Below are 23,321 nucleotides of genomic sequence, written 5' to 3'. Positions count from 1 at the left end.
TTGACTTGCAACATTCAAGCATAAAATTAGATACCACACTGAATCGGTATCATGTCAATCTTTCATCGATGACTACAATATAGCTAAATGGCATAAATATGAAGAAATTAAAATTATGTATCATCATCGCAGTGTAATTTTTTTATTTCTTGATATTAACACAATTTTATAGCGGCCTCCGTAGTCTAGAGGTAACGTTCCCACCTCATGACTTGTAGTACATGGGTTCAAATACCCGGCGGAGGTTGTCGAATTTTTAAGGGTGGAAAAATTCAGGGAACAAGTCCTCCGGGAGGGACTTTGAGCCGTGGGTCCCGTGTCGTAGCTTTACGGCATGTAAAAGAACCTCATATCTCCAAAGGAGGTCACTGAGCCAAATTACGGATGTTTCCCGCCCAACAGCAGTCTCTAATACCTCTGGTAGATGGGGGAAGCATTATAGATACCTCTCAGCTAGCAGAGCCGGTCTCGCTGGCTGGGCGGGACTGATGGTAAGCACCAGTACCGGTAGGATATAGAGACTGGTAGAAATCATAGAGGGAAGCACAATGGACCAATACAGGTCTAAGTGCATGGGGAAACCCACCCTCTCCAATAACTAACTAACAAACACAATTTTATAGTGTTTTAGTTAATAATGATAAAATCAGGGAGACAAACATTCTTACATAAATTATTTTTGTAGTCTGATTTTCTGTGACTTGTATCTAAGGCGTAATTTTGGATTTTGGAGGAAGGCATTAAGTTGTTCCAACATTTCGGCTTGGCTAAACCCCTATCCGAAAATACATATTAAATGACATAATTTTTATTTCATACTAGATATGACTGTTCAAATTCATGGAACAGTATGTGTTTGAATGGACAGAAATCCTCAGAGAGGAACATGAGTATGAGCCTCATGATGACCCGAGGACACAAACATGTGTGTCAGTAACTGCTGTTAGGTACTTAAAGAATTAATAAACAATACGAATTATAACCTGGAATGAGTAAAATTCAAAAGGATAATCTAACCATACTAGTTTACTAACAGGCGGGCAGATATTTAAGGGGAAGTAAGAAATGAGCAGAAAAGTATATTCTAATTGGTCGTATACATTTTAAAAATTAGTTCCTCACAATAATGCATATCTGACTGACCTTGATGTTCATTTATTACAATTACAAATCCATTATGATAACATTTTTAAACAGATTATTTTATTAAGGCATATATTTTTATCACTGCATTTTGTTTCACAATATACTGGAAAATGTTTAAAATAAAAGTTGTAGATCTCAATGAGCTACATGTGTTATGTCAGTTCTAANTTAACGTTTGACAATGTATATGATAGATACATATTTTAGTTATTTTAATGTGTGAACATGGCATGCAATGAACTGGTTTGACGTGGATAAGTAAGCACCTGAAGATGGCATTATTATGCCGAAACATGTAGTGCGAGGGAGAGAAGGAAATAAATGAGTGTATGCACTGCAAGACGGATTAAATAAATCATGCACTTAAATCAGTGCAACAGGACGCTAAAATATAACATAAGTTTAAATAACTGGAAATCTAATTAAGACTTTTATTTTTTCATTCCTTTATTTAAGTTTATTAAAAATGTACTCAGTTTTTATTTTCAGAAAAGTTCAAGTATCACAGTATCAGGCTCTGTATTCCATTTGACTGACAACTAACTCCGAGGAACAGTCCATGAGACACCAACAGTCACTAAGCCTGCACATTCAGTACAATGTTCATAAGAGCCAGTCTTCATTCCCATCCTAAACCAGATGAACCCAGTCCACAATTTACCATCAGATGTCTTTAATTTCATGAATTAACATTTTGTAATATACTGGTCTTCTTATGGTGATGAGTTGTTAGCCTCCTTGCCCAAATCCCACTCTGGAGGAACACCTGTGGGAGCCACCCACACTGAATCAAGCGCTAGCCAATGAGCGTGGACCATGGCAGCTCCAACACCCACTGGTTGGTGTGCCACTAGTGACAACAAACCTCTCACATGCTAGTCATCAATTAAAGTTTAGAAAACATCCACTGCTACACAATGGCTCAGTAATCAGGTATCCGTGGAAACAGATTGGTACCACATGGTAATGGAACTGCAGAAGCAGTGACCTCTCTTCAGTCGGCACCTAAGCTACATAGCATGAACCAACTGACCCATGTGGAGGCAGGGTCGAGTACCTCCACTGCAGCCCTGCAGGTTATACGAGGCACTGAGAAGGAAAGTCTCGAATCTGAGACAGTAAAATAAGGTCATCAGTCCCAAGGGACTCTGGCCCAACAATGCATGCACTGGTGAGGGTCAGCAACAACGGTAAATGACAGACCCGTCCTCTTGTCAGAGAGTGCGCCCCACATCAACAAACCTGCAACTGTCTGACAGTAAAAAAATTCTGGTTGTTAGCCCCAGATTGGGTGTTTTATTCCAAGACAGAGTGGCTGACTGACCATTGGTTGTAACATAAGGCTCGACTCGATACAAAAAGAGGAAGATATGTGAAAGAATACAATGAGAAGACAGTACAGAAGTGGAGGAATTTCGATCATCCAGACAGCTATTACGCAATGACTAGTGAAGGCACAACAGACTGGAATACTGAGTGTGTACTTTAGTTGTTCATTGACAATCCCATACACCCTTTGTCAGCTATTCACAAATGCTCCTTCACTATATTTGATACAGACCAGATTAAAATTCAACTATAAGATTTGTGTGTGGGATGACACCAAATTTCATTTAGTTTCACAAAGTGATTTCAGAGATGCTGATGAGTGGATATGATCAACCCATAATGCAGTAACTGTATGTGTTCTGTTCAAAGATTGTACAAAAACTTCAAACTGAGCTAAAGAGTTAAGGAAAAGCTACCAGCTAACAATGAACATAAAAGACCTTTTCATCAATGTCTTCTGGGAACTTATCGTAAAGTGATGATTCACAACCTTTAGTTCCTGGAGTCCTAAAGTCAGCACTAACATAATTTCCTGGATAGCAGGTTCTAAATTTCAGTATTATTCAGCATAAAAAAAATAAATGAAATCTTATACTGGAACTACAGTCAAATCCCTATTAAAGGTTTCACTGATGGACAATGGTTTTGAACATGAAAATGTAGAAAACCTTATGTGAAGAGAATTTATGTTATCAACCAAAATTCTGTATGCATTTCCCAAAACATCCATTCATCTTTTATGTTTTAAATTACCTTAATAATATTATGTAAAGAACATAAATTAAGAAGGCTTTGAGATTCTCCAGTTTCCAGGCTGAAGAGTAAGGCAGGCAAGCAACCACCATGCAGAACAGTTCTGTTTGCTTCTTACTTGTTTGGCTTACTCTTCAACCCTGAAAACAGAGGCATTACATCCCTCTGGAACACCACACCATCACATCCCAGAAGACCGATATTTGTACCATCAACCTTCTGAATACAAGATAGAAGTATGACTGCTGAGCCATGTAACATATTATACTTATATATTACACTCACCTGCAGATTCACAGGTGTTGCAGAGAAATATTTTCAGAGATTACAAAGTTCTTCAATATACAATTTTATCTGTCATCCTTTTACTTCGTCTTTCTTACGTACAAGCATTTTATTTTAAAACATACGTATAAAGCAAGAGGTCTTTAATATATAATTTTATTCCCTTATATTGATATTGACATAATAAAAAAGAAAATATGATTACTGACCGTAACCTCTGAATAACATGAATGCAGAGTCTTTGGAACATCTGACGAACCATCTGATTTGGGCATTTAATCAGAATTTGCACTGGCCACCATTCATTGTGTGCCATGTGATCCAAGAACCACTCACAAGCTGCCTGTGAGGCATTGAACTGCTTTGTCAGCAGCTCCACCCACTGTACCATGGTTGGCTGAAAGATCATGTCATGGCTGTAGAAATGTAACTTCACTCTACAATTATACAGCATCAAATGACATAATTATTGAATAACAAACAAAAAAAGATGTTGGAGTGGCCTAATCTGAGGTACTATTCTTACAATTGCCTGGAGCAACTAAGGAAAACCTATAAACACCTGTCAGGGTAGTCAGTATCTGGCCAATATTTGTACCATGTACCTTCTGAAGACAAGTCAGATGTATGACTGCTGATCCATTTAACATATTACAAATTACATTCACCTACTGATTCACAGCTGCTTCAGAGAAATATTTTTATGTTTGCATTACTTATGACACAGTCAGTGGGTGAGCATATTTTCAGAGGCCTGGTTGCATGTTTTTCTCAAAACCAAGTTCACTTCCTTGCTTCTTTACTTGTTTCAAATGAATGTGTGTGCATGTGCATACACACGCATGAATGTATGCTGAGGGTTCTGATGTTTGTGCCTCATTAGACCAGCTTACCACCATTTAAATACTCCATAAGGAAAATAAAGTTACTTTATAGAGTGTTCTTGGGATGTCTGTAAAGTCAGCATTCCATGCACAAGACAAATGTGAATAATATCAGAATTTAGACTGCAATAATTTTTAAGAGTACTGGATTGACGCTGGTAAGGAGGTTGGTCTATATGTAAACATGGACACAACTAAGTATATGTTGCTGTCTCGTCACCGGAATGCAGTGCAAAATCATGACATAAAAGACAGCTAACAGATGTTTTGAAAATGTAGCACAGTTCCAATTATAAAAATCAAAACTTCATTGAGGAGGAAATTAAGAGGAGACAGAATTCAAGTAATGCTTGCTACCATTCAGTCCAGCGCTTTTTTTCTTCTTGTTTGCTGTCTAAACACATAAAAATTATATATACTCATAAGAGTTTTAACCACCGTCCAGTGTGGCTAATAAAAGTTTAATTTTTCAACCTTTACATGTTTTGGACAAAACGACCAGCTTCAGAAGGATATTATAAAAATTAGAATATACAGAACTATAATTTTACCTGTGGTTCTGTATGGGTGTGAAACTTTGTCTCTGATATTAAGGGAGGAACACAGATTGAGGGTAGTTGAGAACAGGCTGCTGAGGATAATTTTTGGACCACAGAAAGTTAAGTGATGGGAGGTAGAAAGTTGCATAATGAGGAGCTTCATAACTTGCACTCTTCACGAAGTATAATTAGAATGATACAGTCATGGAGGATGAGAAGGCAGGACATGTAGCACAAATTGGAGAGAAGAGGAATGCATATAGGATACTGGTGGGAAAGCCAGAAGGAAAAAGACCACTAGGAAGACCAAGGCATAGGTGGGTGGATAATATTAAAATGGGTCTTAAGAGAGACAGGATGGGATGGTATAGATTGGATTGATCTGGCTCAGGACAGGGACCAATGGAGGATTCTTGTGAACACGACAATGAACCTTCGGGTTCCATAAAATGCTGGGAGGTTCTTGAGTGGTTGCAAAATTGGTAGCTTCTCAAGAAGGGCTCAGCTCCACAAATGAATGAGCGACTGGAATCTGATTGTTTACCTCTACATGCACATTTAAAGCACTTTTACCTTCCTGTATCTGGCCACTCCATGACTGACATTAAGAAAACCAAGAAGACATTTCCAACATATGATTGGGGGAGATGGGGCCAAAGAAAATCGAAACAAATTCTTGTAATATAAATGGCTACTACAAAGTTCTGCCTGACAGCTAACAAAATTACCTCACCCCAAGTTGGTGAGCAATCACTGGTAGTCAGCACTGACACATAATTTAAAACCAACAGAAACCTCTTTAGTGTCAAAATACAATACTGTGTCCATGCACAAGAGCAACATACATGGAATGCAATGACATGATGTTGGTTCCCAGAGCCTTAATATTAAATTCTGTTCCCTGCTTCTAGCTGCCAACTGTACCATCCCAATGCAGACATAATTACTGTTACCTTTTCTTTGGCATGGATGAAAGTCTCTATGAAGAACGATGTTGACAGCTGTGCCGATATTTCTGTGAAGTCCTGACCCTGACTCAGCAGAGTCTGTGGAATGTAGCCACAAACCTGCCACATGAAGCTGTACGCAAAGCGAAAGAACAGTACATGACACTAAAATTCAATTCATTTTTAAAATACAAACAATTTTAATATAATACTTGAACTAAAAAGCATTCTTTTCACTTCATTACTGTATGTCCACATAGCAAGCCTTTTAAAGCAGAAGTCCAGGGAATAACTAGGCAGTTACCACATACAGTGAAATCATTAGTTAAGAAATATCTTTTTATTATACTAAATCAGAGGTTTCACTAAATGGAGGCTATGAAAATAACACCAAGAACTGCTCATATACTTATGGGATTTACATGCCTGTAAATGTCAATTCACTTTGAATATAATGAGACATGATGCCTAAAAGATGGAGCCAGAAGAGGTGGCCACTGCTAAACAGTGGTTTGATAAACATGCTCCCACAGCAACATATTCATATGCAATAACAGGAAAACTGTTGAAGGTAATGTTTTCTATGCAGTCTGCACCAAGGCTACAATGCGTTCAACCAATAAGGAAACTTCACAACACCGCTGGGTGGGAACAACAATCCTCACAGACTGCTTGCTGTAACTGCCAATAGCAGAATGAGTCATTAGCACTGATAAACGCATACCATCAGGTGGTCTGATTTTGTCACTGCAGTAAATCGCATTAATGGTCAGTCTTTGTTAGAGGCGTCAATAGGTGGGTTGACATTTATTCTGAAATAAAGTTCACTATTGAACAGCGTGTGTCCATTGTCAAACTTTTGCAAGGAAAAAGTTACAGAAAATGTACCCATAAGTTTTGTCGTAAGTATTCTGACTCGCCAGCTCCCACAGAGTCGTGTGTATCCAAGCTTGTGAAAAAGTGGCTGGCCACAGGTTCAGTGCGTGACATAAAGAAGCAATCAAAAAGGATTGTGCTGACTGAAGAAAAGGGTCGGGATATTAAGGCATGACTACAGATCACAAAATTTATCAAATTTTGCCTGTATAAAATAACAGTTGTGCATGGGCTGAAACAACCAGATTATGCAGCAAGTATTCATTTTTGCAATTGGCTGCTGTAAAATGTGCACGATGGAATCATGGATAATCAGCTTCTGTTCATGACGGATGAAGCGTGGTTTCATGTCAGTGGCCATGTCAATGCACAAAATGTAAGAGTATGGAGCGATAAAAATTCTCATGCTATACAGCAAGTGCCGTTACATAGTGTAAAGGTGGGAGTGTGGTGTGCTGTAAGTCCGCGCCGAATCAATGGCCCCTTATTTTTTCCATGAAAATGTGAACTCTGACTGCTATGTTAATGATATGCTGAATCTGTTCTTCAGCCAGCTGACTGCTGAAGAAAGACAATGTGGGTATTTTCTACAGCACATACAGCTAATGCCACCCTGGTCACAATATGGGAAGTGTTTGAAGACAGAAAAATCAGCAGAGAACTGTGGCTTCCAGATCCTCGGATCTCAGTTTCTGAAATTTTTATCTTTGGGGAAACCTAAAGGGAAAAGTCTACAAGAACAATCCTAGCAGCACTGAAGCTCTGGAAAATGACATAACATGCAACTTTCTCACAAGCTTGGATACACATGGCTTCGTGGGAACTGGTGAACCAAGTCAAATTTATCAACTGTTGCCTTGAACAGAATCTCACTAAATTGAGGTGCAAGTTCTGGAAGGTTGAAAACTGCTCAGGTTATTAGTTGATCCTGAAGATGGAAGTGATATGTTTCTGACAGTAGACAGTACCCTTGCTAGCAACTTCTGTGAGAACCTCAAATCCTACATATACATGGGTCATTCACTAAAATGAAATTCACTACATATGGGACATTAATACATTGTTCATATTGGGCTTCAGCTGAGACCAGAAAAAATATTCACTAAGCATGGAATTTCACCAAATGGAGTATAGGAGCATTTTCCTAATTCAGCATCTGGAAAATGAGGAGTCATAAAAAAAAAAACCTCTGTGGTTCTATTCTGCAAGCACTCTATACCGACTGAGCGACCGCTGCTTGGCGGCGAAGTTAGTGACAACTACCTCTGGATCTGTAGCCAGGAACTTCTGACCACTAGACCACAGAGGCAGTCACTCTTAATCACAAAACAAAGCAAAATATTTTACAAAGATAAACATTTACATAACCAGTAGCACAGAGTATTAAAATGGTTTCAGTATGGATACCAATGTTATCCATGGTGTAGGAAAGTATAGGTAGTTGAAATGTTTATTTCAGAAGTATATTAAATAGTGACTACAAACAAATTCTGCACTGCATTAAGACGTAAATGATCAGTCGCCTATCTGCAATTGGAACCCAAAGGTTCAATAATGCACTGAGGCAGTTTAACCAAGTTTTCAAAATAAAATATTATTTCTCTTTTGATGCACTTTGATATCCCCTTTTAGTCTTTGTCTTCCAAGTAACTGCATTCCAAAACCAAACTGCATGCAATTCTCAGTTATTCTGTCCCTGATCAATGTCTAGCCCATTTAAGCACTGCACTGTAATGTTAGGGTGATTAAATGGAGTCCAAAGGGCCTACATATGCAGGCAGCCTGAATAGCAAGGTACAATGCAAACCTACGGAAAGAGAACATTCAAAGAACAAAACACAGTCAACACTTAAATGGATCTTGGAGAAAATGACTGTGAACATGTGAACTTGCTAAGGAAGGGATGATAAATCTTTGCAATACATAATAACATGGACTTCATTATAAGTTAACACAGATTTTTTCTTTTTTCTTTTTTTATTGGCACTACGGCCCTCATTTGGGCCTAGGCCTACCTCCATGAAACTCTCCATTTCACTTTGGTTTTACTAGATCTTAAGACATATGGTAGGACTCCTTGGACGGGTGATCAGCTCGTCGTAAGGCCTCTACCTGTACACAAACACAGAAAAACACACACAAACATCCATGCCCTGAGTGAGGTTCGAACGCACGATCCCAGCTTCCGAGAGAGCGAAGACAGTGCATGCCTTAGACCGCTCGGCTACCGTGACCAGCAAGTCAACACAGATTACTGGATGTAAAAATTAATTAAGGTGAGGAATTAAAGAGCATTATACAGTGAGAAACATCTGGTTTAATTAGTATTATTATGATAGTGAAATCAAAGTGATTACAATGGATACATAAGCAGCTCAGACGAGACAAGAAATACGTACAGAATTTTGGTGAGGAAACACATGAAAAGCAGTCATTTAAATAAATAACAAAGAAATCTTAGGATAATATTACAATGGATCTTTCAGAAACAGGTTGTGAGGATGGCTGGTCAATGGAACTGCATTTGAATCTTGTCTGTGTTAATCGTACTGAATCACTGGATGCAACCATTATTAAGTTTATTACTTAAAAGTTTAGCGACTGTTGGCAACTTACTTGAAATATGTGTGCTCAAAGATATTTTTGTCCTTCAGGAAGTGCATATTGTCCTGCCAGATCCAATCCTCAAGCTCCTTACTCAGTTCAAATGTTGGACAGTTCTGCTGCTGCTGTAAGCTAGGACTGGTGTTTGAGCTAGATTTGGGCTCTGGAGAACTTGCTGGAGCAGGAGAGGTAGATTCTGGATCACTAGTATCCTCTTTTGCACCTCGCTGTTCTCCACCACGGCTACACCATTCATAGAATAACATATAGGCGCTGTTTGTCTTCTCGAAGCTGAAGTCCATGAACTTATCCGTTACCGAGTCATACGTTTTACTCTACAGAACAGAACTGATGATCAGACAAGTACTCACTTTATAATACTTACAAGCATTCTACACTAATCACGTTAGGGAACTGCAATTTTTTGCACAGGACACTAATGGATCATTTCATACTCCTTTTGTCTGACTAACATGATCCGATTTATTCTCAGTACCATTATGCACCAAAGTCACTTCACTTTTATGGGATGCTACAACTGTGTTTTGCATTTCCACACTGCAGAATTGAGACCATCTGTTGGTAGGTCCAGCCGAAGTTCAAAAACAGCTGACTACATAAAACAAGTTCACAGCAATGGAAGACAAAGTGTTCCCTGTGCCAAAGCATCATCATGCCATGAAGTATTAGGAATAGTGAAGGTAAATGTCCAAGAATTCATACAAATGGCACTGGATGGAGGTGAGTATTTAGCTTGACATTCCAGCCATTTTATCCCTGGGGAAAGAGATTCCTATATCTATCATACAGGAGAATGAGCTAATGTGGACAGGGTCATGGCCTGCACAAGCCTAAATGACACTCCATACGATGAGACAGTCAATCCCCATTCAGTTCAAAACAGATTAACTTCATCAAAACTTTATTACAATTTATGACAGAACATTCCCTCACAAAAGGAGTCGGGACAGCAAGGTCGCTATAGTGACAGGCTAAGGGCTAGAAGGCCTGGGTTCGATTCCCAGCAGTGCAAGATTTTTCTCTTCTACCCAGCAACCACACTAATTCTGGGGCCCACTGAGTGTCCTATGCAATGGGTACGAGGGGTACAACAGCGGGGCTGTGAAGCCAACCACTCACCTGCGTCTAGAGCTGAGGTCAAGAAAGGTGAAACTATACTTCCACTCCCCCACATGCATAGTGTTTAATTAATTAAGCCCATGAACAACTTTACTCTTTTTAACTTTACATCCTTCACAATGTGATAAAAGCCATTAATGGTGTCAAAATGCTTAAAACTGATATATTTACACTATTGCCTAGTATGTTCAGATTACTCCCAATTATGATATGAACAAAACAGCATTAGAAATTAATTTTAATCAATCAAAATGTAACATATGCTGCCCCAGGCAACTTTCTGGTTCATGTATGCTGCTGCACCAGATCTGGACTTGGTGAGAATGTTTCTGTCTTAGAATTTTCTCTCCTTCCCAAGGCAACTAAAACAATCAACTTTTCCCAGTACAAGACACTATACAAAGCACCACAAAACAATCCGATTAATCATGTTATTATTTGCCGAGTATTTTCTTTCATGAAATAAAATGCATATCTCAGCAATTTATTTTCAATCTCAGAAGAAAATTTAGCAGATAATACATATTTATTAATAATAATAATAATGCGCGCCATGCCGTGGTGCAATGGACCCACCTAACATGGGTGTACAGGATTAAGAAACTGAAAAAGTGGCCAAGATCCAAAGGGCTGTTGAGCCATAGAGGAAGTCTAATGCATATTACATTCCCTAGCCACCTCATCTCAGCAATTTTATCATTCCAACAGCATCTGATGAAGAGTATAAATTATAAAGTTTCCTCTCATGTAATTTTCTCAATTCTCCTATTACTTTCTCTATCTTTGGTTCAAATACTGCCCGCCACACAAATCTTGAACAATTCCTATACACACACACACACACACACACACACACGAGTATATTCTTCTCTTAGGGTGGATAATGACAGTTAAATATTGTTACATGAAATATTGTGCAATGTCTGCTTTTACACTAGCAGAGTCAATCTCTGAAGAAGACACAAACATCTGTGAAAATGTGGGCACTAACACAACTCTGTTCCCAAAACCTGAAGGGAACACAAATGTACTTCTGCTGAACAACATTTGTCTACCAGTGAATGGGGAGATTCATTATTCTGAAATCACAATGAATCAGGGTGTCACTGGAATCTGTACACTCAAAATATCATTACTCCCTACTTTTCACACATCTATCCAGATTAACATATATTAGAAATCACTGAAATACATTCAATGTGGATAAAGAGATCCTCAAACTACAGAAAAATTATATTATGTGTACAACTGACAAGGACTGTAAAGCATAAATTCAACAAACGCACTTTTAGTACCAAAAGTATGCATTAATGAGAAGACACCATATTTCACTTAAGAAATATCTGTACCTACTGAAATGTACTACTAGAGATGACTGGAGGTTACACACACTTACCGTCATTTCTCCCCCAAAGCATTCTGCTGCAATCTGATTTGGATCAAATGGTTTCACTTCAGCATCATTGAACAGGAACCACTTGTCACGATTTGAAGTAGTTCGGTCACGAATGAAACTATAGTAATGACCACCGTCCGCTGTACCTGTATGCACTGTTACTCCTATCAGGTCATATTCGTAGCACTCATTAAAATCCTCAGAATCAGAGTCTTTAGGGTCTTCCTTGTCCTCCAATGAATGTCTTGATACACCAGATTTACTACAGTCACTGTTACTCGATGCAGACCCCATTTCCTTCACTTCTTTCGAGTGTTCCGATTTACGCAACTGCGACTTTCTTTTCTCCTCTGCACAAAAAATAAATAACATTCTAGTACAAATATCCCTTTCATAGTCCATACTAAATATTGGTATAATATGGCAGTAGTCCATAAACAAGAAACATACATATCACGATAACTTCTATGCAAAGTAAGTCACAAGGAAATAAATACCTATCAGACAGAATGGCAGCTGAACACCAAAAAGTTCAGTCATCACCTGACCGACAATAAAAGTGAAAGCTCTTCGCTAATTATCATTTTACCATTCATTTTGGGACTAATATGCCAAATCAACCATAATTACACATTTAATGTATGGTTATGATGGAATTACAATAATTAAGCCAGAGATACTATCTTTTCCCTTTTTTATCCCTTGGCACTACAGCCCCAGTGGGCCTAGGCCTACCTCGATGAACTCCGTTCACTTCGGTTTTTCTAGATCTTACACATACAGTAGGACTCCTTGGGCGAGTGATCAGCTCATCGCAAGGCCTCCACATGTAGATAAACACAGAAAAACGCACACAAACATCCATGCCCTCAGTAGGATTCGAACCCATGATCCCGGTTTCCAAGCGAGCGAAGACAGTGCATGCCTTAGACTGCTCGGCTACCGTGACCGGCAAAGATACTATCTACTGTCTCCAAAACACTGGATTTCTATTCCATAGTGACAGCTGATCACCACAGATGGCTTCACCACATTCAGCCATCAGGGAAACTTATGATTTTACACATATCAATTAATCATTTCATTAATTGCTGAGTACACTATTTCATGAGTTACGATGAAAGACTTCAAATCTCTGATCAAAAATTTAGCTGACAATAATATATATGTTCTTTTGATAATATTGCATTCACAGTTAAAAGCTTTTCTGCTCACTTGAAAATTTTTACTCTTAAAATTTATCTTAATTTCAACACCTCTTTATGTCAGTCTTTGCTTGTGTCGCTGAAGGACATTTATTTAACAACAAATTTCAAGTTTTCACAGTGGTAATAATAATATTATGGTCTTCAAGGATGTGACACTGTGCAGTTTTGTTGACAGGTGCCAATGTTTTACAAGACACTACTATCTCCACCTTCTACTACCTCTGTTTTTAGCATACAAAAATTCTCACTTCTTGTACCCCGAAGACGGACTACAGGTACCAAGCTACATGGCATCATGTTCTGGAAGACCATCATCATAAACACGTAACAATTTTCTGTGATAAAGCAACTATTCTATTTTGCATACAATTTGCAGTGTAATTACAAGTAGCTGATTAATGATTACACCAATCCTGTGCACCAGGTCATTAAGATGCGTAAAATTTTCAATCAAGTGCATTATTTTGACGTTTTGTATAGTCGTGTAAATTCATAAAATGTGACTTCATGCTGATCACCACTTGAGTCAAAGGTATAACTGTGAGCCTTTCTATTCAAATTGCATAATTTGAAACTAATCCAGACAAGAATGTGCACATTGCCTGATGGACTACTGTGAATACCTCACTCCAAGTATTTCCTCTGCATGTCTTTATCAAGATGAGAGCTCATCCATCACACTGATACATACTACATTCAAGAATTACAGAGGTAACTTTTCAGCATCTTCTGTCATAGCGTAAAATTTGTAACAAGACAGTGTGTATTTTTATAATCAATAACTAAAAATTTTCAGGGCAGCACTTAATCTACAGAAAATTTGTTGAGAACAGTTGATCACTTAAAGATATTAAATGAGTTACATATTTCAATGCCCAATGCTATGAAATAAGTATGCCTGGCAAATACTTTCAGAGTTGCAATTAAGCTTGCAATGACTTTTTTTTTTCCCTTTGGTGCTACAGTACCAATTTGGGCCCTGGCCTACCTCCATGAAACTCTCCATTTCACTTCGGTTCACTAGATCTTAAGACATTTGGTAGGACTCCTTGGGCGGGTGATCAGCTTGTTGCAAGGTCTCTACCTGCATACAGACACAGAGAAATGCACGCGTGTGCACGCGCACACACACATGAACACTAAACATCCATGCCCTGAGTGGGATTCGAACCCACAATCCCAGCTTCCGAGTGAGCGAAGAGAGTGCATGCCTCAGACTGCCCAGCTACCGTGACTGGTGACATGTCGTTTACTTGCAGCTAAATTGTCATCTCTTAGATATGACAAACTAAATACCTTTACCAGATCTAGACAATTCAATAACATTTATTTTTCTTTAAAAATCGTTTCCTAGGCAACAAAGGGAGCTGACAGATGAAATATTTCTTATATAAATACTGTAACATGATCACAAATGATCACTAGCCTGTGCTGTAATGGCATATTCATTAGGAAGGATGATGGATAGTGCTGCTAGTGGCGGCTGGGAGAACTACAACATGGTTTTCTGAACATATTCACATTGCAGATAAGGTCGTAAATAACATTATAAATGTGGTAAATTTTCATTTACATTTTTGCCAGATGGATGCAAATTCAGGTAGCTTGTATATTGGATAATTGGGAGTTTACTATATTCCGATATACTTTTCTTTGTACATGAAAATACATACAAACTTCATACTTCAGTACCCATCTGAACAGCTGTCAAGCTTCAATAAGGCAGAGATCATCTGAAAAACTATCAACTTCACTATACTGTATAAACATCGTGCATCATATCAATCAAAATACCATGAAAACATAAAAAAATATATAAGACACTTTTTTCTTGCAAGGTAGAAACAGTAAAGAAAATATGAATTTATGCTGTAACACTCAACCACAATGATATTTTACACTACTATATTTTGCCAACTGTTTCCTGAAACAGGAAAATGACTATGGTTGCTGACATTACACTACTGCATCATGAAATTTACTGGAGACATTTCATTTCTAGATGTAGGTTAACTCCAAGTATAAATCCCCTTGTAAAAAGTGCAATGGTGGCTTGAATTTAAAAGTTGTTTATGGCTTATGTTTGGATAAAAACATTACACATAAAATTACAAAGCATACCTTGATAATGTTGTGGCATGAGATGCTTTTCAACATAGCCCGACATATCCAGTCTCAGTGGAAAAGAGAAGTGAGTATTAACTTTCTCCTTGAGCATTGTGTTCATGTTAAAAGTGTACCTCATTGTGTTGAAACATAATACATGCGGTAGTTTCTTGAAGCAAGCCCTTAAACAGAATAAAACACAATGCCATTAATATACCTGCAACAAAATACAGCAAAGAAAACACAATTTATTAAATACATCTACAGTATTTATTCACATAATCACTCAAGTACTTTATTAGAAGGTCAAAATACAATGAAAATTCAGTCAAACTTCTGATATGCTGCAGATAAAACATTATCTTATATACATCATGTAGTCCTTTTGTGTAATGTTAGCCATTTCTGTCCAGTTCTCAGTCTCTGGCAACCACTATGCAGTTATAACTGGTTGGAACAAAATAAATACGGTCACGAGTCCTACATGACTCAAAATCAAGAATGACTGTGCTGGCGAGGACCAGATGGAGACCAAACTCTCAGAGTTGTGAGACAGTACAATATGGTTGTGTTCCACAGGACACAGAACCAAGAATGACCATGTTGGTGAAGATTAGCAACAATTTACCTAACTCAACCTGACAGTTGGTCAGAAACCGCGAGTCAGTGGTTAGTAGTCTTGAGTCAAACCCCATTGTTGGCAGCAGCTACCTACCGACGACTAGTGAAAAAACAGAAGACATCACATGCACTGTAGTTTTAATGACCTACAGAGTGTGTAAATCAGTGTGACTATTATAGTTATTGTAGCTGTAAGCATTCAATAGCTGGTCACGGTAGCTGAGCGGTCTAAGGCATGCACTGTCTTCGCTCACTCAGAAGCCGGGATCCTGGGTTCGAATCCCACTCATGGCATGGATGTTTGTGTACAGGTAGAGGCCTTGCGATGAGTTGATCACCCGCCCAAGGAGTCCTACCGAAAGTGTAAGATCTAGAAAAACCGAAGTGAACAGAGAAGTTCATGGAGGTAGGTCTAGGCCCACTGGGGCTGTAGTGCCAAGGGGGGGGGGAAAGCATTCAATAAATCTAATTGTCAACCAAACTCCATATGCAATCTCTATCATGTGCCAATACAACAAGTGGAAGGGGGGACAAAGGTTCAAATCATGTAACTGTAACTCCAGAAGCCTGGAAGAAAATTATGTAACTGCTGAAAGGTAGGACATATCTAAGACATCTGGGGAGATATGTAAAATTCACCACTCACCTCTTCTCTGCACGCACTTTCTTCCCACACTGTGAACACGTGTACATGTTGTCACCTTCAAGAGTGTCCTTTACTGTCACTTCATCCAGGGACTCATACAGGTTACGCATATCAGCAACCTGACAGCGAACAGTATAAAACTCTTCCAGTGTCCGGCTCACATGTTCACAGTCCTTTATGTAACAGAAGAATGATGTAAGTTCAACAGAGGATTGGATACATCACATTGTAAGAGTGTCGTAAAGTTTCTCACTTCCATTCTATCTTCCAGCAATAAGATAAAGAGTTATTCATTTGACATCGGGTTCTCTTAGAACGTATTGCAGTGATTTCTTGCTTATCATGGTCAACTTCAGTTCCTCTTAGATTAACTGATTCACAACTTAAATCAACCTGTAAGATTTGAGGCTTTCACGGCGGTGACTATGAAGAAAGTGGTCTTCTGTGATTTGGCACCGTGTATATGTGGTGTTAACCGACGTTTTGGAGGAACGTATCACCTCCATCTTCAGGGTAGAAGAAAAAATATAAGAAATCTGCAAGCGAAGAGACCGTGAGAAGCGGTCGGTTAACACCACATATACACGATGCCAAATCCCAGAAGACTGCTTTCTTTAAATCAACCTGTTCACCAACCATAACTGAACTGATACTCTCTCATGAAATACCTGAGCTGTCTGTACATTATTTTCTTCACTTAACTTGGTAATCGCATCACATTCATTTTGATCTACAGAGTCACAATTCTGATAAAGCGGAGACTGATATATTTTATCACAGCCACTGATGTCGACTTCCTCTACACACGGAAACTGGTTTACAGCTGAATAACTCTGCATGTTTCCATTTTCTTTCCAATTTAAGGCAATAGGTAGTGACATTTTCAAACTGAACAAATCATTTATCACAGCAGTGACTCTGTTTGCTGCGTGCTCTTTCCCTTGAGCATTTAAATGAAGCCCATGTCTTGTATAGAGGTCCCTATCAGAGTCTACTGTTACTACTTCACTGAGCAACCACTTTCATTTTGGAAATCAATGTCAGAATTGGCTGTGAATGCACGCAATAAAGTAGAAAGAAACAAAACTTATGCTTTGGAAGACACGAGACACCAAATATTGCACAACTTTTAAGAAAATAAGTTGTGAGTCTCAATTCTGGGTTTAGCACTAATGCTTCTACACTGTTAGCACAAAGAATACTTACCAAAGACACAACATTGTTGCTGATCACACCGCCAAAGAGTGTTTTGACTAGGTTCTTTAGTTCTGGTGTCATTTCCTCTAGTTTTGACACTAAATCAATAAAGAATTCGGCCATATCTTTCTGCTCTCCTGTGTTCAGTGGCTGGTGGTCCATTGTGTACACCTTACAAAAGCTCCTGGGGTTATAAGCTTTCCTCTCACTTTCCTAAAGCAGAGAACAAAATAAACTGCACTCAAAATGACACCCCTTTTCTATGGTCTTGATTTTATAAGGAAAAACTGGCTTATAGTATTAATATTTTTTTTATTATTATTGCTAGTGGGGTGGGACTAAGTCCCTTGTACTGTGGCCACTTCTGGCCTATTGTACCAGCCCCAGATGATAGGTGAGGGTGACTGTGGAGCAATTGGTGGAATGAAGATTGGCAGGGGAAACCGAAGTACTTGGAGAAAACCTGCCCCAGCGCCACTTTGTCCACCACAAATCCCACTTGACCAGACCCGGGATCGAACCCAGGGCGCCATGGTGGGAAGCCAGCAACTAACCGCTTCAGCTATGGCGTGGCCTGGCTTATAGTATAACCACATCAGCATGTCTGTCACTCATACATCCATTAACAGCTTGTGATACAACTGAAGAACTTTGTAACACCAGACATGAATACAGGGGGGGGTGTCCAAAAATGTACTCGCTCTTTGATAGTCAATATCTTTGGAACAAAATGATAAGTAGTTACAATTCTTGTGCAGTAGTGTAGTGTAATGTTTTCTCAACTGATGGTCAAGGTCACATGAGTCACGTGAGTGTTGTGCCGTGTGCGCACTGTGAGCAGAAGACAGCAGCAACAATGGCTGAAAGGTTGTTCTTTGAGCAGCGCAAGGCTGTATTGAAGTGGTACTGGAAGTACGAAAATATTAAAGAGGTACAACGGCAATGAGAGAATGAGTTTGGTACTCAGCCACCAACACGTCGAACAATTACCCATATTCAGGATAAATTTGAAGCTGACGGTACTGTTCATGATGTGCATAAGCAAAGATCTGGTGACGAAGTCATGTGTGAACCAATAGGAGCAAGAAGAGAAACTAGTGTTGGTCCTGAAAGAAGGCGTTTTGAAACCCGAGAGAAAATGGAGAATGGAGCAGAGTGGAACAATGGGAGGGTAGGAGCATGCAGAATTTGTAAAGGGAGTCCTAGAATGGGTGGGAGGACCAAGTCACCGTCTGGGGATGAAGTCAGAGAGTAGAGAGTGGTGAAAGGTGTTACAAGGAAAGCACCAATGGGCAGGAGGGCAGAATATAATATAACTTAACTGGGACCGAAGCAAAGGTATGGATGGGGATAAAGGAAGAGGAAGGAGATGGGCTATCCAAAAAGGGTTATGCCTGTACCCTCAAAAGGGCATATGTACACTCAGCATAAGGGCCTAGTTAGAGAAACCTACATGACACATTTTAAGAGAGAGGCTTTCTGCATTATTTCAGGGCGTGGATAAGAAGTTTCCATGACTTGCTTTGAGAGAAGGCATCCTGCCTGTTCATGTTGCTAGGCCCCTTTCAGGGCTAACACTGGTGCCACATCTTCTTGCTCCTATTTGTTTGTTCACAACTCCTTCACCATCTTATATCTATACTGCCTTTTCCACACTTGACTTTGCTCTGCTTGGTTCCTTCTTTTATCCTGAAGATGGATGCAATATGTTCTTCTGAAACACCAGTACACTTCTACCGGATCACGTGACATAACATCCCTGAATACAGTACTCATCATTGGCACTGCTGTGAGAACCTCAAGTCGACACCAGTGCCCCTCTACATACAGTCCTGAAATTCTGTCTGATAAATATCCAAACAATTTGCAACTTTCATACTGCAAATATTTCTGTAAAATGTAAAACAAAAGGATGGACGTATGAAATACATATTTTGCTATCCACATGAAGGCGATAACTAACGAACTACAGCAGCAAGGCATGCAAGACCACAAACATACCTGCATTTATATGCAAAAATTACAAATTTGGTAATGGTGCCATACTTTTGAGGCTGTTTCTGGCAAATATAAGGATGAAGAGGCATCAAAAGTTCTTCCCAGAACTTCTTGCTTCTTGCAACAGTCACTGACCTGCCATTCTCACCTGACTGGGATATTACTCAGAGGATGTAACAACAGACAAAATATATTACATAATTCTGGTAAGCAAATACCAATTATGTGCGCACAGGGTGTACACTCTGTGCCCACAAGATACAGTGAACAAGAATGTGCTCATGCAGGTCACATTTCTCTACCAGTGCATAAGGAAATCCTGAGCTATGAAGACGCAAAGAATAGGGGTGTCACTGGCAATCTACAAGTTAAAGATAAGCCACACTTAATGTTTTAATAGAAATATTGTATTTCAGCATTGTGTTGTGTGTGTATAACTTATCGTTCCCTATGTTCAGTCACCACAATTAGGCAGTAATACTATACAACCTCTCCCACATGTAATACATTGGCCAGTGTAGGGAGAAATAGCAGTTAAACTAAAAAGGTGAATCTACAAATGTATTACCTGACAATAGCCAGAACAGGCCGAAACATGTTGTAATATGAGGTGGTAACAGAAAGTTCCCAGACTGTTATTGTTGTAATGGCCTTGGTGAAAGATGAGAGGGGAGGCCAAGGTCACACTTCTGAAAGCCTATTGCATCAGTCTGCCACGTGACATCATGCTGTGAACACGCATTATTTTTACATGAGTGCTTTTTCAACTTTGTGTTTAGTTTTGTCTGAGATAGATGGCAAAATCAAGCAATGTGACTGCATCAAGTTTTGCGTGAAGCTCAGTAAATCTGCTACCAAAAACCTTGAAATGCTTCCTGAGGCTTTTGGAAAACATTCTCTAAGCCTGACAGTAGTTTCTGAATGGCATTCATGTTTCAAGGTCGGTCAAGTGTCAGTTGAAGATGACAAACGTTCAGGGTGACCAAACACCAGCAAAATAGCAGAAAATGTCAAAAAATCATCCACAAAGACCGTCCCTGAACAATCCATGAGCTCACAGACACCGTTGGGATCAGTTATGAAGTTTGCAAGGAGATCTTAACAGAAAATTTGACCATGCGCCGCACTGCTGCGTCATGATAATGAGTCCACTCACACATCCCTGAAAACCACAGAGTTTGTGACTAACAACACCATGGTTATCATTCCCCATCCTCCATACTCGCTGGACTTAGCCCCCTGTGATTTTGCTTTGCTTCCCAAATTGAAAATGAAACTGAAGGGATGATGTTTTGAAACAGGGTCTGACACCCAAAGAGAAATGCAAGTTGTACTCAACAGCATTAAGAAAAATGACTTCAACAGTGCTTTTGAAACCTGGGGGAGGGGAAACCAGGATCACTGTATATGTTCCCATTTTGAAGGATATGACAGCAAAAATTAAGTTAAACCACCATTTTCTTTTCAACCTAGTCTGGGAACTTTCCGATACACCTTGTATATATAAGCGTAGTTACGCACACTATTGTGGTAACTGAACATAACCATAAATTAATGTTTTAAGTTGTCTGTAAATTCTACAGTACATCATGCCTCAAGTTTGAGAGTTTAAGGGAGAGCTCGTTTCAGGCTTACTGGACATAACAACATTACAAAAAAGGTAGTGTCAGAAGTTCAACAGCCAGTTCAAACTTATGGTCTAGTTAACATTATTAAATAGATTAACAGAAGTCGTTATACTTTCACTTGTATCAAATCTATCTCATCACTCATGGAGCTGAGCCCTTTGGCTGCAGTTGTAGACAAAATTTCATACAAAGTGAGGATTTCTTGAGAGCAGGAGCGGTCTTGCACTCCATACATTCAATGCAGTCCTTGTTTAACTTCATGTCCCCCAAAAGGTCTGCAATCTTCTGATTACAACTAACACTACTTACTTCTCCCCTTGCCCCTACTGTTTCTCCCTGTGGTACTTTGTTAGCCTTTATCCTAATCCCTCTCGCTACCACTGGTTCTTCCTAAGTTTCTTTATCTGCCTTATTTGCTACATTTTCAACACGTGATTTGCTTTGCCTGCTGACTACTTGCTTGGCTTACTCTATGTGCATATGAATTGAGGCAGTACATTCCACCAAAATGAAGATGAACTTCTAACGAGCTACACAGTGTTATATCACAGAACACAGTCCTCTTCACAAGTAAAACTCTTTTCAGTTGCACACCCCTCTCAGGCATCTATTAAAAAGTCTCTAAGCCACTTCTAGGATGTGTTTCATATGCCTACTTACAAGCAGATATGCAAACATTCTCTGTAACTCTCGAAGTGTATGTTCATGCTTGCTGTTGTTATCACACTTTGCTCGAAGGATTGACGTGCGAGCCTGAGGCATCATGTACAGATGCTGCATACATGAAGCCATGTAACACGTTGCACCGAGATTAGTAAGACCTACATAGCCACAGTCTGAACGTCCATCTTCATGTGGCCAATAGTCCCATGGGTATGGTGAATTGGGTCCTGAAACAGTTATCAAGAACTTCTTCAGAATCAAAACAGTCATCATATGCATCATGTTTACAGTACAATCAAAATATTTCCCAGGACAACTAACTGCATTGAAACTGCTCACATATCTTTTTCCATCTGAAACATCAAAATAATTTGTTCCGCAAAAATTTCCCATATAATTTATGTGTACGTTACCCTTACAACAATTTTTTCATTTACACTATTTCCCGCCTTAAATGTACATTACAAAAGTCACAGACTTAATACTGTCATGTTATTAATGACTACAGACAGGTTTTGGATTGGTAATTGGTTTTAATGGACTCTTTGATACAGCATGTGACTACACTTTATACAGTTCACTGTTACAGACACTAGTGTCCAAATCATGTTTTCACTAGCCCCTGCTTGGTAGCAGCTTCCAACAGTCGATGTTCCCCTTCCTTTGGGTTTATGAACTGTCCACTTCCTCAGCAACAGTCCTCTAACTAACTTGCCAACTCACCAACCAACTCTTCAATAACTGACTGACTCCTCTTCACTTGTCCTGAACATCTCAGCATGGACAGCATAGAAAACAACGCTCCTCTGATGCAGTGCAATTGTTGCATTCATGCCTGTTGGTGGAGCCATTATTTAGCAGCAGCTGTTGTACAGTCGCTTAGTTTGCAGTTGTTGCCTAGCAACTGGGCTACATGCCATTTTCTACCCACTTAATGAATTTTCCTTTTGTACCAAAATATCTTTAATTTTCCATATTTGGCATGATATTTCAATTTCTGACACTTTCATTTTCTTTAAATATGCAGTGCTGAGATGCAGCTTTTGGCGAACACTCAGCAAGCATGATTCCTACTTTACATTAGTGAAATATGTTGGTTTCTGAAATAATTTTTGAGAATATAACTTAAAATAATTAATAATAGTAATATAACAATAAATAATAATAATTTATAATATATTTATAATTTGTATGCAGTAGCGTAGTTGGTTGAGGCACTATGCTACAAGCTGGAAGTTTGCGGGTTCAAGTCCCAATGAGGTCATTGGATTTTTTCAGTTGACCTAATCCTTCTGGCCGCACCATGGCCCTGAGGTCGACTCAGCCTCTAACAGATGTTGAGTACCAGGAATTAA

The 23,321-nt window shown here is 39.1% G+C and overlaps 1 protein-coding gene across 1 annotated transcript in view; it reads right to left on the bottom strand.

Moving 5' to 3' along the window:
* The window catches only part of LOC111866730 (ubiquitin carboxyl-terminal hydrolase 34), a 128,498-nt gene that overhangs the window by 41,536 nt on the left and 63,641 nt on the right, over window positions 1-23,321 (bottom strand). Inside the window, exons 28-35 of the mRNA XM_023855934.2 lie at window positions 21,964-22,193; window positions 17,687-17,890; window positions 16,481-16,653; window positions 15,229-15,395; window positions 11,900-12,249; window positions 9,376-9,698; window positions 5,890-6,016; window positions 3,723-3,910 (exon numbers count right to left, since the gene is read on the bottom strand). Coding sequence (XP_023711702.1) covers window positions 3,723-3,910; window positions 5,890-6,016; window positions 9,376-9,698; window positions 11,900-12,249; window positions 15,229-15,395; window positions 16,481-16,653; window positions 17,687-17,890; window positions 21,964-22,193 — 1,762 coding nt within the window. The remainder of the gene's footprint in view (window positions 1-3,722; window positions 3,911-5,889; window positions 6,017-9,375; window positions 9,699-11,899; window positions 12,250-15,228; window positions 15,396-16,480; window positions 16,654-17,686; window positions 17,891-21,963; window positions 22,194-23,321) is intronic.

Source organism: Cryptotermes secundus, unplaced genomic scaffold (genome assembly GCF_002891405.2).
Source record: "Cryptotermes secundus unplaced genomic scaffold, Csec_1.0 scaffold213, whole genome shotgun sequence".
In the NCBI taxonomy this organism is placed as follows: domain Eukaryota; kingdom Metazoa; phylum Arthropoda; class Insecta; order Blattodea; family Kalotermitidae; genus Cryptotermes; species Cryptotermes secundus.
This window is presented reverse-complemented; position numbering and strand designations above follow the sequence as displayed.